This window comes from Artibeus jamaicensis, unplaced genomic scaffold, assembly GCF_021234435.1.
Source record: "Artibeus jamaicensis isolate MK-2021 breed Jamaican fruit bat unplaced genomic scaffold, CSHL_Jam_final contig_780, whole genome shotgun sequence".
Lineage (NCBI taxonomy): Eukaryota > Metazoa > Chordata > Mammalia > Chiroptera > Phyllostomidae > Artibeus > Artibeus jamaicensis.
The window spans coordinates 1,899,624-1,916,510 of NW_026521967.1; the positions used below are offsets into that span (position 1 = coordinate 1,899,624).

The following is a 16,887-nucleotide window of genomic DNA, read 5'->3' on the forward strand; positions in this document are numbered from 1 at the left end:
GATTTTAACCATCTGAGTCTTCTTCATCCTCCCCCCTTCTATTCTCTTTTCCCCAGACCACTGATGCCTTTGGGTTCAATTCAATTCCGCTTTAAACAATTCTGACATTGAGACAGGGTTTTTTTCTTTTTTTTTAAACTTATTTTTAGGGAGGGGAAGTGGGGGAGGAAGAGGGGGATAGAAACAGCAATGTGTGGTTGCCTCTTGTGCGCCCCCTACTGGGGACCTGGCTCACAACCCAGGCATATGCCCTGACTGGGAATAGAACTGGCGACTCCTTGGTTGGCAGGTCAACACTCAATCCACTGAACCACACAAGCCAGGGCTAAGTGTTTTATTTTTCAGTGATAACTAAGCAAAAGTCTCTTCCTCCTCTTCTCTTCCTCTGTCTTCTCGCAGGCAGGCATGAAGTTTTGTTTTTTTTGCATCATTCTGGGCATGCACCCCCTCCCCGCCAGGCAGCCTACCCTGGGCTCACCTGGAGGGGCGTAGGCTCTGGTCAAGAGCGCCATCATCATGTAGTGCCTGACAGAGCACCAGTGACTTGGAAAGGGGAGTATTTGTCCCATGTGTCTCACTTGCTGGTGCATTTCGGTCCAGAGAAAATGTCTCTGTGTAAATGAACATACTGAGACTCTACCTGAGAAAGGTGAACTTGGATGGACAGAGGGGAAGCAGGCACAGCAGAAATGCAGCCAACAAGGAAGCAACGATGAAGGGGAGGAGGTCTGGGGCCACGGAAGGGGATGTGGCAGCATGGTCCGCAGCGGTCACTAATCTAGGTCTCCAGACAGGTTCCGTGCCAGGGAACACAGCGTTAACACCATTCCTGTCCTTTCATCTTTGGGCACTAGGAAACCTTCTGATTCAGAGAGGACAGAGAGCTGGAGGCAGCTGGCCCGGGCAAGGGGCATTAGTTGCTGAGGCCCTGGCCGCTGGACATTGGAGAAGGCGGATGGGAAAGCAGGGCCATGGGAAGCTGCTGTTACCTCGGTTCTAATGGATGTTTCTCTTATTCCCTCGTTCCACATACTCTCTGCCCTTTTATACCTGGTCAGCAGCTATTTATTATTCCAGGTGTGTCTATATTTATTTCAGTGTGCAATTGGGATCTTTGATAAAGCATGTAATTTTTAGAGTATATAGGCAGCTTATTCTTACAGACATTTGTTTTCCCTATAAACAGAAAAAAGTAAGTGCAATCTGATATTCAGATATTGATAATAATGAATTATGAGTCAAAATGTAGCAGTATTTTAATAGCCACCACTCAGCTAAAGATTGTTCTAATTCATTAAAATCACTTGATCTAAGTAGCTGAAGAAATCGAGGCAAAAATAATTATGTCTCATGTGCTCTGTCTAGATCTTAAGATAAAATAAGCCTCCCCAAGTTTTCTGAAAAGAACAACCCGTGAGAAGCTGGGTCGATCTGTGATAGACCAAGGTGGGGAACGTAAGTCGTTAGAAAGGTCGCCGGCGTTCCATCCGCCCTCACAGAACAGCCCTCGGAGCCCCGGCCGAGCCTGCCGGCGTCGTGTGTCCTAGAAATACTATGGAACGATCCACCGGCTGGCTGAAAGCCACGTCCATCCAAATGGGCAGGGTAGCAGAACCCGTCCGAGAATATTGTCATCCTTGCTTCTGCCTCTTTTTAAAATTATTTGGTTCATGCACCTGATAAATTGTATTGTTTTTCTTTCTGAGCCTTTCAGGCTGTGAGATCTTCGTGCCTTTGCATCAAGGAGATGGGGGAGAGTACAATGGCAGAGGGTGCGTGGCCAGCGCCGGTGTTCTGCAAGGCACCTGCCTGCACCCCCGGTGTGACGCGCGCGGCTGGGGGCGCCAGAGCGAGGGTGTGCCTGGCCTGCGCTGTCTCCCACGCGCGCTCCTTTTCCAGTGCGGGCCTGGGTGCAAAGCTGCTCACGGGATGTTTGCGCCCCCCCCAACTCCAAATCATACCAAATGTGTAAATTATAAAGTGAAAGAATGTCCAAACTGAAGTCTTCCCTCTGGTGGTTTTCATTAGGCGAGTTTCGAACGATGATCGGCCTTCCATGTTGAACTTCAGCCTGCAGCGAGTTCAGTCTCCCGCGTTTGGAGCGTGGCAGCCTCGGGGCTGTACCCGCTGGGCCGAGATCCAGAGACGACTCAGACGCACGCTCGATCTCTGGCGGAGGGTGGGACAGGCGCATTGGCGAGTAGACGTCGCCGTCCAGTGAGAAGACAACCAAACCAGATCCTTTTCAGGATTTTAATTCTCAGAAACTGGCTGACAAGAGAGCCCTTACGAAACAGAGCCCTTTGAACACTCAATGGCTATGAAGTTGCATCAAGAAAATAGTATGAATTTGTGCCTGGTGTGGAAATGGTACTGTGTTTCTACTTTAAAGAGTTCTTTCTTCTAAGTTACAGATTCGGAAGCATTTTCCAGGGGAGCGGAGGGCATCTTGGGTATTCTTGGAAATAATCTGGGAGGCGGAGCTTACCAAGGGGTGAAGCTGGGAGGGGAGGGTTGCGAGAAGTCGGGCTGTGCAGCTGTATTTGGCTAAAAGGGCGCAGGTTTGTGTAATAGCTCAAGCGAGCTTTGTGGACACGCCTTGGGAGGCGCACGATCCCAGGCGGTCCTTCTCATCTGCTGCAGCTGGCTAGCTCAGGGGTTCCCCAGGTGTCTGCCAGATAGTGATATTCTCATTCTGTTATTCTCACGTCATCCGTTACCTGGGCTACTTTTGTGCAGAGAAGCTTGTCGTCATAAATCGTTTGGTTACCCCGAAATTCAGGTTGGGTCAGAAAGCCAGGTCAAAGTTTCCATCCCTCCCGCCCTGCACCGCCCAGGGCCGTGCTGCTCTCTGATGCCACCTGCTGGGCGTGAGCCTCCCAGACAGCCACGTGCTTCAGTGCCTGAGATTGCTCGCTTCTCGCGGTGTTACCATTATCTTCCCTCCCGGAAAGCTGATGTTTTCAATTATAGTGAACACCAAATGAATGTCATTTAACATTGATTTATTTTCCATAGTAATGAACAAAAGACACACATAACTGCTGAGCAGAACTTCTTAATCAGAAAACCAACATTATCAAAATCAATTGGTATAATTTAGGCAAAAATAAATGTTTGCTTAGGCTTGTGGGTGATGGGATCTCTTTTCATTTAAGCTTTGAAAGTGTCGAAGCTCTGAAACTAGCGAAAGGGTTAAGCCAGTGCAGCTGCATCGCTAGCCTCCCTTACCACCGAGAGACACCACCTGTGTGGGGCCCGCGGTCTGCTTCCCCTGCTGCCTGCTTCCCCTGCTGCCCTGGCTTGCGTCTGGGGCTGCACCCGGATGTGAGCTGTGAGGCCTCAACAAGGGCAGACTTAGGGTCCAGCTGGGGCTAGGGACCTGGCACTGGTGGGCCTGGGTGTCTCAGGGGCTTCGGTGAGGGGGCGTCGTCCTTTCAGACAACACAGGTAGGTGTTGGGGCATATTCCAATCCTGAATTCCGCTCTTTTACAATTCCTCCGGCAGCGAGCGGTCCCATAGCCACAGATCTTGTTCGAGTTAAGGTCCCCTCTCACTAAAATGACAAAGTCAGTCAGTGTGAGTAATCGTGTTCAAAGACGAGAGGCGAAATGTTTGGCTGCAGGGTTTTTTTTTTTTTTATTGTGGAAGTGACTTGAAGTCCCCCAAACTTCCTCAGGTTCCTGGACCTGCCAGGAAGTGGCTCACCTGTAATGCTGCAAAGCCCGTAAGCTAGGGACCAGGTCGGTGTTCCCACGAGGGCTCCGTGAAGTCAGCCAAGTTCCTTAAACTGGATTCTCTGTGCATAATGCTGCAATGTGACATTCCAGTCACAGCTTTGGTAATATAACCAGTGTTTCCCATTGTGTCTTGTTACAAGGAGAACATAATCTTATTGAACTGATGCGAATAATTACATTGACATACAAGTAAGAAGAAATAATAGTTTCCTAATTCTGGAAGGATCAGGCAGGGAGCAAAAAAAAAAAAGTTTCATTTTGGACCAGGAACCAGGTGACTGGAGCTAGATAGTTTCGATCCCTGCCCATCAGAAAATTCGAATCCAGACATAGGGACACAGGACAAACGCATAGGCCGTACATAAATGTCTCCAATGAAAGGCATGGAGTCAAGATGTTAATTTAGACGGGAGTGACACCCAAGAGTTTTGATAAGTGGATTATTTATCCGCCTACTTATTATTAGTATGACTCTTCATCCTGATAGACGTTCATTTCTCTACCTACCCATATCTCTATGTATCTATATCTAATCTATATCTATCTATAGATCTATCTCCACAGGTTGCTCAGGGCTGACTGCCTGAGAGAAAGCTAGAGGTTTGTTCCTGAGATTTGTTTATTTATAGACTCTCGGAGTCCCCTTTTTTAAAAAAGAAATTATTTATTTATTTATTTATTTATTTATTTATTTATTTATATAGAGAGGGGAGGGGAGGGTGACAGAGAGGGAGAGACACATCGATCAGTGCCTTTCACACACCGAGACCAGGGACTGAATCCAAATCCAGGCATGTGCCCTGAGCAGGAATTGACCCCATGACCTTTCTCTTTGCAGGATGATGTGCAACCAACTGAAGCCACACCGGTCAGGTCTGGAGCCCCCTTTTAAAACAAATACCAGATGGCTTCGGGATGGTTTTCTTACAAAAAAAAAAAGAAACAAACAAACCCAGAAAAATAACCAGGAGGGAGGGAGGACCAAGGTTAGCCACTCACATTCCCCATCTCAGTGAAGTACTTGACAAATTGATAAAATTTTGATTTTTTTTTATTGAAGTGTCTTAGGGAAGGGAAGAGGCCAGGGAGAGAAGAAGGCACCGCCGGCCTTCCGGGCTCTCCAGGAAGCCCAGTCTTCAGGGTTCATCATCTCAAACACGGCTGGAGCGTGCGGCAACATTTCAGAGCCTTCTGGCAGAGAGCAACAACTTCTTCATTTTTCTGACAAGAACGCACGCATCTCCCTTTAATCTTGTAGCATTTCTCATCGAAAAATGCATTCCTGGCTACACAAGGGGAGGAGCCACCTGGATTAATGCTCGTGTCAGGCGATGCCTCATTACCAGGCATAGTCAGGTAGGTAACGAGTTTGTGAAGATTATTCATGAGTTGGCACAATGCTTTCCCCTGCCAGCCCATGAGATGGCAGGGGAAAGATTTCTCTTTGATTTTTCGGTCCAGGAAGAACCAATTTGCCTTCCAGGGTCCTGGGGGCCTTGGGGAAACAGATGCTAGTGTTCTTTTACCACAATCTGTTGATGGGTAATTCATTGTCAATTTGTTCCTTATAAATACCTCCTGAGTCAGTAACTTTCCCAACACTCTCAAAGTGCTCCTTGGTGAGGGGAGAGCACAGCCTGAGGCTAGGGGACAGCCTGAGATGGGGGTGAAGAAGAATAAATACAACATATGGAAGAAAAACTTTCCTGAGGTGGGTAGAAGTAAAGAGACTGCTAAGAATGGGCCAGTCTGTCATCTCTCCTCCAGTTCCGTCAGCTGCACTCAAGACCTGGGAGCAGAGCATGGTGGGGGCTCTCCAAGGGGGGCTCCCCCTTGTGTCAGTCTGCACAGAGGACCAGGGCTGGCTGGAGGGCTTTACCTGTAGCGGCCCTCAGATAGATCAGAATCCACAGTTTTGAGTGGCCTAGAGTGGGTATTTGCAACCAAAGGGTCAGATGGGCACGGACCACAATTAATGTCAACATGCAGCGTTGACATTCACTAAACCCAATAGACTGGTCTCAGCCTGTGCGTGAATTGCATCTTTCATGAGTGCTTAAGTCCATAAGGAGAAACACCCCAGTATCGGAAAGCTCAGTGAGCGACGGTGCCCCTGCCCTCCTAACTGTGAGGCCATCTCAGGCTAGAGGTCCTGGACCTCAGTTGGACAGCAGTATTGGGTTCAGTTCATAGGGATGGCTCCAGAAGAGAAGGGCTTTGGGATGAGAAAGAGCATCTGTGCCCACAGGGCTCCCAGTGGGGGATTGCAGACTCCTACCTGGAAGTCAACGTGGCTGTTTGTGCAGGTGTGTGGACCTCAGTCACACCTGCAAGTTTTCCTTTACTCATATCAGCTTTACACCACGTAGCATTTATTGTGTTGGCTAGTTAGATGTTAAGTGTGAGTGATGTGGAAATGATACGTCGGTGAGTTTCCAATGTGCTTCCAGCCAGCAGAATGAGCAGCTCACTGTGAGCCCTGGGTCCCACCCCCCACCCCACACACAGGCTTACTGCAGATCCACGGACTCACAGGCACACACAGTGGGCGTGGAGGCTCTGAGCCTGGGAGACCTCACCAGCATCTGATGTGAACTTGGACTCACTGTGAATCCTGCAAAGCCCTTTCCTCTGTTCTCTGGAACCTGGTGTGAGTCTAGTCTTAGACTCCAGTTCTGGGGGGAACCAAACTACAGCCCTCAGAGGTTCCCAGAAGCAGGGAGAAGGGCAAAAGTTCTGATGGGGACGCATCCGTCCTCTCACTGTGGCCACACAGAGCGGGGCTCAAACGTTGGCCACTCCTTCACATCTGAAGGACTTTGAGCAGCTGCTTAGCCCTTCTGAGCCTCAGGTTCTGTGTCTGCAAAGTAGACGCTATGTGGTCCTTCCAAACTGAAAGAGTTGCTCTGAACGTCACTAAACTAGAGGTGGGACAGAGTCTCCCTTGAATACGCTGCACTGGAGAACTGTGTGAAGGTTGTGTCACGCTGTCCAGCTACGCGGCAAGTGACTGAGGAATGGTAGCTGGCTTTACTCTTTCACCTACTGCCATGGCCGGTGCAGACAGAGTGTCTCTAAGTTCCGTTCCTTTTGTCTTCCATCACTTCCTGTCTGTCTTTCTCACCTGTCCTCATCCTTATCACAACTATTTTTTTTAATATTCACTGATGGTTACCCTCACTTTTAATCTTTTCTTAAAAATTCTTCTTTGGGTTGGTAAGCATGAGACTGGGGGCCAAAAGGCATCTTTCTGGGCATACCTGTATTTCTGCACACCTGAGAGAGCCCCTCCTGGATAACAATGGGAAATGCAAAGGATTTTCAAAAGAGGCAGGAAGGGACAGTCACCCCCTGCAGCAAATGGCCCCCTGCAGGACCATCACATTCCAGAGCTGATCTTGGCCATGTCCTCCCTGAGGCAGAGCCCTTCCCTGGGCCACAGCCTCCGATACCCTCCTGCAAAGGTGCTTGTTTTACCTGGGGCCAGGAAGACAAACACAGCAAAGAGGAAGAGGAACATCCTCATGACGTTCAGGGTCTTGAGAGATGTGAAAACGGTATGTCAGTTTCGGGTCAGCTCCGCGTCCAGGAGACGATGAAGCAAACACCCACATTTATACGTCTTTGCAGACCAGCACCATCTTGATCGCTGAGGCATAGCTGAGGTGACTGTGTGCTCCACCGTGTAGAGCCCACGGACCTCAGTGGGTGTGAGTTGGCAGCTCAGCAGGGTTTTTTTTTTATTCTAGAAAGTTCCCAAGGGAAAAATGGGGATGGAGGGAGGATGGAGGGAGTACATGTGTGAGTCAGCAGGAACGCAAGAGCTGGGACCCCGCAGTTGGGATTTCTGACCCTGCCTGCCTGTGCGCCTTTGTTGTCTCAGCACCCTTCTTTGTGTGATGACACCACAGGGCGTCAGTGCCAGGGGTGCCCAGGGCTCAGGGGAGCCTGCATGCCAGCTGCAGCATTTTTGAGCTGTGCCCACTTGGCGATTGCGTCCCTGGGCATTCTTGTCACCATGTATTTTTACACAGGTGACTCTTCCCATGAGCTGCACAGTGTAAATGCCACATTCATCATCTCAGGTAATTCTCGAATGGCTCCCTGGAGAGTTGTGAGCTTAGTGGGTGCTTCACTGAGATTCCATGTGTGTGTGCGTGTGCATATATACTATTTTAATTGTCAAATATATATATATAAATCTAAGTATCCTTCAAAATCTTAGATAAGAACAGGTACCATGGTTATTAACATTAATAATTATTAACACAGATGTTTCATTAGGGGTGGGTGGGGGAGGTAACATAAGAACTTGGTACTATCTTTGCAACTTTTCAGTAAATCTAAAATCATTACAAACTGAAAATTTTCATTTGTAAAGCATGTTATGGACTATCCCATCTATCCTTAGCCTTGGTTGCCATGAAATTTTTGTTAAGCATCTTTTGTGCACATTGATGATAAATTTTGAACGATCCAGTTAAGAATGGGAGACTGAAAATACAAGTTTTCTCTATTCCCTTCCAAACTTCATGAAAATGGTTTAAATCTCCAAGAAAAGACAAAACCCCCCAGATAGTCTCAGTGACACACAGCTTCAGTTATTTCACTTATTACCTCATCAGTTCACCAATTTCTGCCATCACAAAGTGGGTCTCTGTCAGCAAGTGAGGGGTGCAACAGTCAGAGTTGTTCGTCTGGCACCAGTGAGGGCTCCCCAGGTGATGGACACACTCCTTCGTTGTAGGGTTTCCCGTGGCTGCTCTTCTAAACCAGGATGGCCACCGTCTCAGTCTGTTCTGGCTGCTGTAACAAAACACCAGACACCAGCAGCTTAGGAACACTAAACACTCATGTCTTGCAGTTCTGGAGGCTGTGGGTGCAAGATCAGGGCCGGTCTTCCAGGTTCCAGGCAGAAACTTTGCCCTGTGTCCTCCCGTGGCCCAAGGGGACATGAATCTCCCAGGTCTCTCTTCTCAGGGCCTGACATGAATCCCATTCATGAGGGAGCAGCACCTGCTTGCCTCCCAAAGGCCCACCTCCTCGCACCATCACCGCGGGAGTCAGGGTTGCAACGTTAGAGTTGTGTGTGTGTAAGGGGGGACAGGGGCATGGCACAAACATTTGGGTCACAGTGTAGAGTCAGAGCTTTCACAAAGAGCCACCCAGCCCTCCTGAAGGACGTGCTGTGCCCCAAGCCTCCTGTTCACACCTCAGCGTGGAAACGAAGGCGCATTTGACGAGTGAAGTCTCTGGGTAGGAGTGCGGTGAATTCCAGGGCTGGGGGCTCCTCGAGGGGAAGGTGGTCATCCAGCAAACATGATTGGGTTTGCATGGGGGGAGCAGCCCTTTCAGGAGGGGACCTTCTAGAAACAGTGACCTGAGGCCACCACCCCAAAGCCAAGGGAACACCCAGAGAAGCCTGGGATCAGGAGTCCAGCTGATGTCACTCAGCAGCAAGGCGGGAGCTGGAGGTCAGAGAACCCAGAGGGTGGCAGCCGTCCGGAGTCTTCCAGAGCTGCAGGGTTGGTTCGCACAGAGCAGGTGCAGTCTTGTGGGGTAGGCAAAGCAGGCAGGCCCCAAAGGGCTAAACAAATGCTTATTTGCTCTATGCTCAAAGCAGTTGGATGTGGAAGAGTTTGAGTTTGGAACCAGAAACCAGGGAGCTCTAAGCTAACGAAGAAAACAACATGAGGAGCAACCTCTGGGAGCCAAGTGTGGCCAGTGACGGAACAGGAGGCCTTGGGACTTCCACGATGGGGACAAGCCTTTACAGCGAGGCAGTTTCAAGATGGCAATGGCCATCTTACTTTTCTAAGACTGGAAGTCCACTCCCGGTCAACAGCAGCTACATAATTTGCGGGGTCTAGTGCAGAGTGAAAATTCATGGTCCCATGCTCAAAAAGCAGGGGAAAGATGCTGTCCACCGCAGAAACTTCCTCCCTTCCTCCCAACGCTCTCCACCTGTCATGACATTTTTTATTTGCTATTTAATATCCTACTCCCTTGGGCCCAGAAATACTTGAGGGACACTTGCAGACCCTTACAGGTGCCTGTGAAGGGGCCCCAACTTGACACTGCACATAGGCAGGGGCCCCACTGCATACCGAGTAGTCCCCTCCTGCCAGCTGTGGCTGGCCCAGTGTGCCCTGCCCCAGAGAAAGTCAGGCCAGGCATTTTTTCTTCCCATGGGCCTGCCTCGGCTACCATGGTGACTGGGTGGCCCCCAAGGATAGTCCAGCCTGTGAGGCAGTGGTACTGAAGTGGGAGAGGGGAGAGGCTCATGTGTACTCTGGCCCTGTCAGCTCAGAGAGGGGTGGATCAAGGCCCCGCTGTGTCCTAAGACCCAGGTCCCAGCCTGGGTAGATAGTAGTGGCAGCTGTTCCTGAGTGGGAGTGGGAAAGAGGAGACTAGGTGGGCCCAGAAACAGGGCAGGAGCCCTCCCAGGAAGGTGAGGATGGAAGGTTGGCAGAAACATAAGATAGCCAAGCTCCAAGGCTCCGGCCCCATCAGCCTTCATCACAAAGCAGATGGTCAAAGGTAAACTCCAGGATTTCTATGCAGAGCAGTAAACCCCAAGGTGGGGGAAGGGCTGTGTGACCACACCCATCGTGAGCTCACCAAACAGCTTGGCTATGGCTGTTAAAAATGCATACATGGTGAAAGGCATTAGGCTCCATTCTGCCCCTAGTACACACATATTAGCTTGTCTTCTTGAAGCTGAACCATGAGCAAAGCATGGAAACAAACCCAACGATCAGCTCCATCGAGTTCTGTAGTACAGGAAAAGTTCCTTAGCAATTAGTGGACCTGCAAAGGAGTTTACAGAGGGTTAGTTGGGCTCCATGCTGGGCAGAGAGAAAAGTGAATGGAGTCCTAGTCCCAACAGCCAGGCACTCTGATAAGTACTTTACCTGATCTCAGGTAATTCTCCCTAATATCCTATGAAGGACATATCATTATCACATCCTCATTTTAAGGGTGAGGAAAGTGAGGTTCAAAACAATGAAGGGCCCCGTTCAAGGTCATGTACTTAAAAAGTCAATCTGTCAGATGTTGGAGTCTACATTTGTAAATCACCCAGTTTTTAATTCCAGAAATGAAGGACAGAGCATCTTGCAGGCATGGGCAATGGGGTGGGACTGACTTGGGGGTGCAGTGACATAACTAGGACTTCTGACACCCACATTCTTAGTGAACTCGAAGGATGTGGTGATAGTGCCTGCCTGACATTGTTACAGGCCAAGGACTCAGGCTGCCCTGGTTGCGTTCACTCCTCTCTCCAAGGGACAGGTACAGACAACAGAAAGGAAAGCCAGCGCAGGAACAGCCCACCTTGCCGAGCTCAGGCCAGGCCTCCCTCTCTGCCCTCCAGGTGTTCCAACTCTGCCTCATCACCACAGTCAGTTCCAACAGCAGCCTGGAGAGGCCAGCGGAAGATCAGTGGGCTCTGCTTTGGTACAGGAGGGGCACCCTCCTAATTCCTGGAGAGTAGGGCACGGCTGCACATGGCCCTGGTTTTTCAACTCCTGGCCTGGTGTTCTTTCCACTCCCCCAGGGCAGGGCCCCCCAGTGACAGGCTTGAGGGAGGCCAAGGGCTATTATCCATCATGATCGCCCTTGAACTTGGGAAATGGAGCATGGAAGTGTGCTTTCTTTGTTGATTCACTTCACTGACCAAGAGCAGACCACATTGCTTTCAAATATAAGTGAACCTCTTGTCCCCACCAAAAGGCTCTGCACCCTTGTTCTGAAGAGTCTTCCACCAGCCATGGCCCTGAGCAGGAAGCTATTATATTTTTTCTTTGTCCTTTTCTTCATATTGGCTCAATGTCCATCAGGTAAAAGGAAATGGGTGGGATTTTGATGGCAGAGCATAAGGTTTGATGATTCTTCTATGTGCCACCCTAAAATTGAGAGGAATGGTCAGCTCACTGCTGTGCTTCTCATGGGACTGTCTTGGACTTGCTGATGAATTTTATATAAGCAAATAGCTACTCCTTAAAAAAAAACACACTTCTTCCTGGTTACCAGGAGTAGAGTCAATCTGCAGCCCCTGTGACGGGCTCTCCATGACAGAAGGTTTGTGGGGTTGGGGAAACTGTTTCATACTGTTCCCTGCATTGATCTTGATTTCTAATATGTGCTTTGTTTTGATTTAGGGTGCCGGGCAGGACTCAAATATTCCCAGCCCTTCCCAGGAGGTAAGTTCAGTCTCGTGTGTTCTGATTTTACTTTAGGGAGTAAAGTAAAATCTGGCTGGTCAGCACCCTCTCACTTCCAAAGACAAGTGAGCGATGGAGATAGCAGTGAAAATATAACTGCCTGAACTTTGCTAATGCTTGACTTTTCTTCCTCTTGTTCCCAGCATCCTACCTGGATTTTCCATTTCACAGGGAAATCTCTCTGTGACTGGATTATAAATTTGGCCACAGAGATTTGGACGTGGTGGCTACTGACTTTAGCTCTAAACCCAGATCATAGGATTAAGCTTGGACTGGCTGATGAGCATTGCCCTGGGGACATGCTTGTCCACCTCTTACAGGCTCTTTCCAAAATCCAGTGCAGCAGGAGACAAATGCATGCCAGTGGTCTAAGAGGATCCAATAAAGGAGTGTTCTAGAACCATTCAGTGAAAACTCACCCCCCCCTTAGAGAAGAGCTGTTCTTAATGAACAGCCCATGGGTTGTTTTTTTTTGGTGCACTTATATAGAAATAAACCATATTACACACAAAATGGAAAAAAAAGAGTCCTTAAGGAAATCCAAACAAAATTAAAAAATGTTCAGACAGAATTTCAGAGTGAGAAAAATTAAAGCTGATACTAGTCATTGAGTATTCTCACTATGCTCCTGGCAGTCTATTAACAACTTGATGTGGATTATATCTCATTTCATCTACACAACTTCCCTAGGAAGTAGGTACTATTATAACCACCTATTTTTGCAGATAATGAAACAGGAATATAGATGAGCTATTAAGAAACTTTGCCCAGGTGTCACACATAGTAAGTGCTAAGCCAGGCTTCCAATGAAGACATCAGAGTCTTCAGTTTTAAATCTGTGATTCTCAGCCTGGTAGTGTAGCACCGACACTACTCGTACGCACAGGTGGCACGTGGGGTTTTCAACACACTGTGCAGCACAGGATGGAACGCTAGCACCATGCACTCCCTGAAAAGTGCTGTCATATGGAATCATTTTTTCCAAGCCAGAGGGTACCACATGCATGTAGACATCTCTAGAGAGGGTTTTCAGGGTGATGGGGGGAGAGTGGGTGTTCTTGTGCTGCAGCCAATGGCCTTGCAGAGATAATCCCTGGCACTCCGAAGTAGGCCAGATTGGAAACACCACGACATTTCATGTCTCACCTGAATCTAAGGCTGAAGATGCCGATTCTTCCCTGCGTCACACAGGAGAACAGGCTGAGGCCCCAAAGCACAGCCTTCTGTAAATCCAGGTGAAGAGAGTTGGAGCTTACAGAAGCAGGGACTATATCACAGATGCTCATGCAAAAGATCCAGGTGAGGAAGGACGTGGACACTTAGCAGTAGAAAAATCATAAAATTAGGAGCTAGACTTGAACAAGGAATTGAGGAGTGTGAGACTTAGCTATGGAGTGGAGGGCCCTGGGAGCCTCAGAACTGTACTGCAGAGAAGGCACAGGATAGAGAAGATGACACTGGTTCTTTGTAAGTGTCATCGGGAGGCGTTTGGTGGCATCTAAAGTTGGCAGAAGGGCATCTGCGGTAGAAGTTCAGTTTTTGTCTTTCCTCCTTCCCAAAGTAGGTTAGAGGCAAAGCTACCAGGGACTTTGTTTCACAGGTGTGGTAAGCGCACAGCACCGAGGAGAAGAGGGGGTGATGTGAACCTGGGCTTGATAGAGCAAAAGCTGGGGGAATGGCTTTGACTCTGACAGCAAACTTCACAAATGGACAAGGCAGGTGGTCCCTAGGGAGCACAGTACTTTCCAATGCAAGGCAAGCAACGCTTAGCATGACTGTGAACCATCTTTGGGTTCAAGATTAGGACAGAGCCCCAAGACCGGACTCAGGCTAGCCAGGAATGCTGCTGGGCTGCCATCAGAAAGTGAGGAGCAGGGAGTGAGGCAGAGAACGCCAGGCTGAAAAAAGGAGCTGCATGGGCGCATAGGGTAGGGGTCAGGGCAGGGACCAGGTGGCTCCCACCTGTAAGGGTCAATATGGCTCTGAGGTTACTGGAAGAGGGTGGTTAATAGGAATGAAAATAAGGAGTAACACCCTAAATGCTGGCCCTGGGGAAGCAGGTGAGCAAAGGAATTTTCCTGTGGTGGCAAAGACACTGCCCACCGGGCCCATGGATGTTGCCTGAACGTTCTTTGTGGTCACGGAGGAAAGCTTCTGTTTTAAGCACCAACAAAGAGAGCTCACTGAGTGAGCAGTGTTTGGGAAAATAGTCTCACATAACTTATTCCATTTCACCACTAAAAACTTCAAATGTAGACCAATATTTGCAGCACGTGCCCTTGACAGAGAAGGCTGAGGTTAGGTACTTCCCTGAGGATACATGGCCATTACCGGACCTGGACAAGAACTGAACCTGAGGCCTCAACCCCTCCTCCAAGGTCCTTCCACAACCACATGGGGTCCCTCCCACTGTCATCGCCGAGCCTCTGTGCCACTGTGAGGGTTCTCTAATCTCTGAGATGCTGGTGGTGCCTCCTTCTGACCAGGTGGCATTAGAAACACAAGGAGAACAGGGGTGCTACCTTGCTCTTGTTGGAAAATGAATTCTTTCCAACTCCTTTTTGAAAACAGCAGAGCTCTTTGAAAAATCTAGGCTGGTTCTTGAAAACATCATCTCTAGTCCTAACTACACCCCTTCCCCTTGGTGGCCCTTGACCTTGTCACTGTTTCTAGAGCCCTAGGAAAGGCACATGAGCAGCTCTTTCTTGGCCCAGGTGATTTTGCTTCTTGTGAGTCGTGCAGGCTGGGCCGGGGCAAGTGCAGACAGGTGTGCATGGAGGACGAGAAGGTGGTTGGCAGCTGCACGCTGAAATACTTCTGCTGCCGCCTGAGGATCTACTGAGACAGATGCCTGATCTCCCAGCCCCAGAAGCAGGACTGGATATTCTAAGAAGCTGAAGAGAAGTTCTGTGACTTAAGAAAGCCATGCATTGCATGGGTGTTGGGGTCCTTCCCTTTCTTCTCTCCCTTTGTTTTGTGTCTTTGCTTATTTTTAAAGATAATGTTGATAAACACCAGGCATATGTGGGTACCTAACAGCTTGAGGATGCATATGTCTCCTGAGTTTTGATCAAATACTTTCATTATCTATACTATTTGTAGCATGTCTGATGATGGATGAAACTCCTCGTACACTACTCACATGACACGTGATCACCGTATAAATTGTGTTTTATGATCTCTCTTTACGTTGGAAGAAATTGAGACCCTGAATCATTTCCTCAAGCTCATAGCTGAACCAGCACAGGATGCACACACCACTGCCATGTTGAGTGTATCTATCTGTGTGAAGAGTCCTCACAAGACAGGAGCCTATTGGCAATAGTGGAGTTAGGACTCCATGGAGCATGATAAGTGACTGTTTGCACACCATTGCTTGGTAGACCAACAGATGGTTGTTTCTTGATTCTAGCACATGTGGTGTATTTATGAAACAACTCCCACTGACCCAGTTAATGCCATGCCCACATTTGCCTTTTTTTCTTCATGCTGATGAATGAGAACAGTGGAGGTCACTTTAACACGTCCAGCATGGAATGTTCCCAAAGGGTTGACTGTGTACCTTTTGCCTGATGAAATGCAATGTGTACCTTCACACAATAAAGGTCAAACTGCCGGTCCTCTGAGCAGTGACCCAGACTTGATCACTTGGTTTGAAGGACAGAGTAAAAATTAGAATGGAAATAAATGAAACAGAGACTAAGAAAACAATAAAGAAAATCACCAAAACCAAAATCTTTTTTTTTAATGATCAGTGTGAGAGCTAAGCCTTTAGGTAGACTGACCAAGAAAAACAGAATATACCCAAGTGTCTAAAACCAGAAGTGAGAGACCATTACCACTGACCTTACAGAAATAAAGAGTGCCGTAAAGGAATGCTACAGACAACGGAATGGTGACAATTTGGAGGTCTTAGATGAAATGCATGTGTTTCTAGAAAGACATTGTGGGGCTTAGACAATATTAATACTTTTCCTCCCACCTTCTAATCTCTTCTGGCTGGGCTAATAATCAGAATAACAGAGACAGGTTAACAGGAGAAAGTCAAAATTGTAATACATGCACATGATTGTCCCAAAGTCAGTGAGGCAAGGCTGAGTTTAAGGGAATTTGAAAGAAGAAGAAAAGATGGGAAGAGAGTGTTAGATTTCAGGGGTGAGAGGGGGTAACTTACAGGTAGAGGGAGAATAAAGGAACAGAATGGCAGCAAACCTTGGGACACAGAGGGTATGTAGCCAAAAGTCTCCCATCTGAAAAATTTTCTTTACCACACTTATTTCACCTTAGATTAGATGTCTTAAGATTCCCTTCATGAAGGAAGTTTTTCTGTCTGAAGAGGGATGGAGTCAAAAGTTTTTCTGAGTCTGTTTTGTCATTAACAGCTTAAAACCAATATTCTAAAAAAGCAACTCTGAGATGGCAACATGCTAGTCCTTTCAACATAAATACCAACACTGAGTGAACATAAGCAAAAAATCTGAATAAACCTCTAACAAGAAAAGAGAATGAACTAGTGTAAGAGAATTCCTCTTACAGCATAAAAGCGAGGGTCAGGTGGCTTCTCTAATGAATTTTAAAGATGCTACTCCATTTTCTTCTGGCTTGCATATTTTTTTGGATGAGAAGTTTGCTTCACTTCTTCCCAGTGATCCCCCTTACGCCCTGTGGTCACGTGCCCCCTCGTGCGCCTTTTCTTTGGCCAATGACGGAGGTTTGGTGGTGGCAGTGGTTTTAAATCTCCTTTGTGCAGCCTGAATGCTTTTTAACTGGGACCGTATGTTTGCCCTTAAGTCACTAGGGAAGCGTTTGTTGCGGTTCTAACAGAAGTGTAAGGCTTTTGTTTTTCCAATATGGGGAAGGATTCTGGCAGAATTTTGTGCCTTTCTCCCCATGGCTACTTACTGTCCCCCTCACCCCAGCC

The 16,887-nt window shown here is 48.2% G+C and overlaps 2 protein-coding genes across 2 annotated transcripts; one reads left to right on the top strand and one right to left on the bottom strand.

Moving 5' to 3' along the window:
* Positions 1 to 4,887: 4,887 nt before the first annotated feature.
* On the bottom strand, positions 4,888 to 7,267 carry LOC119058927 (beta-defensin 106A-like). Its single transcript, XM_037158424.2, has 2 exons — positions 7,219 to 7,267; positions 4,888 to 5,027 (listed from the first exon to the last, which is right to left on the bottom strand). The coding sequence occupies exons 1-2, from the start codon at positions 7,265 to 7,267 to the stop codon at positions 4,888 to 4,890; spliced, it is 189 nt and encodes a 62-aa protein (XP_037014319.1).
* Positions 7,268 to 11,497: 4,230 nt separating this feature from the next.
* On the top strand, positions 11,498 to 14,808 carry LOC119058928 (beta-defensin 105-like). The gene is made up of 3 exons (XM_037158425.1): positions 11,498 to 11,582; positions 11,904 to 11,945; positions 14,681 to 14,808. The coding sequence occupies exons 1-3, from the start codon at positions 11,513 to 11,515 to the stop codon at positions 14,806 to 14,808; spliced, it is 240 nt and encodes a 79-aa protein (XP_037014320.1). The 5' UTR covers positions 11,498 to 11,512.
* The last annotated feature ends 2,079 nt before the right edge of the window (positions 14,809 to 16,887 follow it).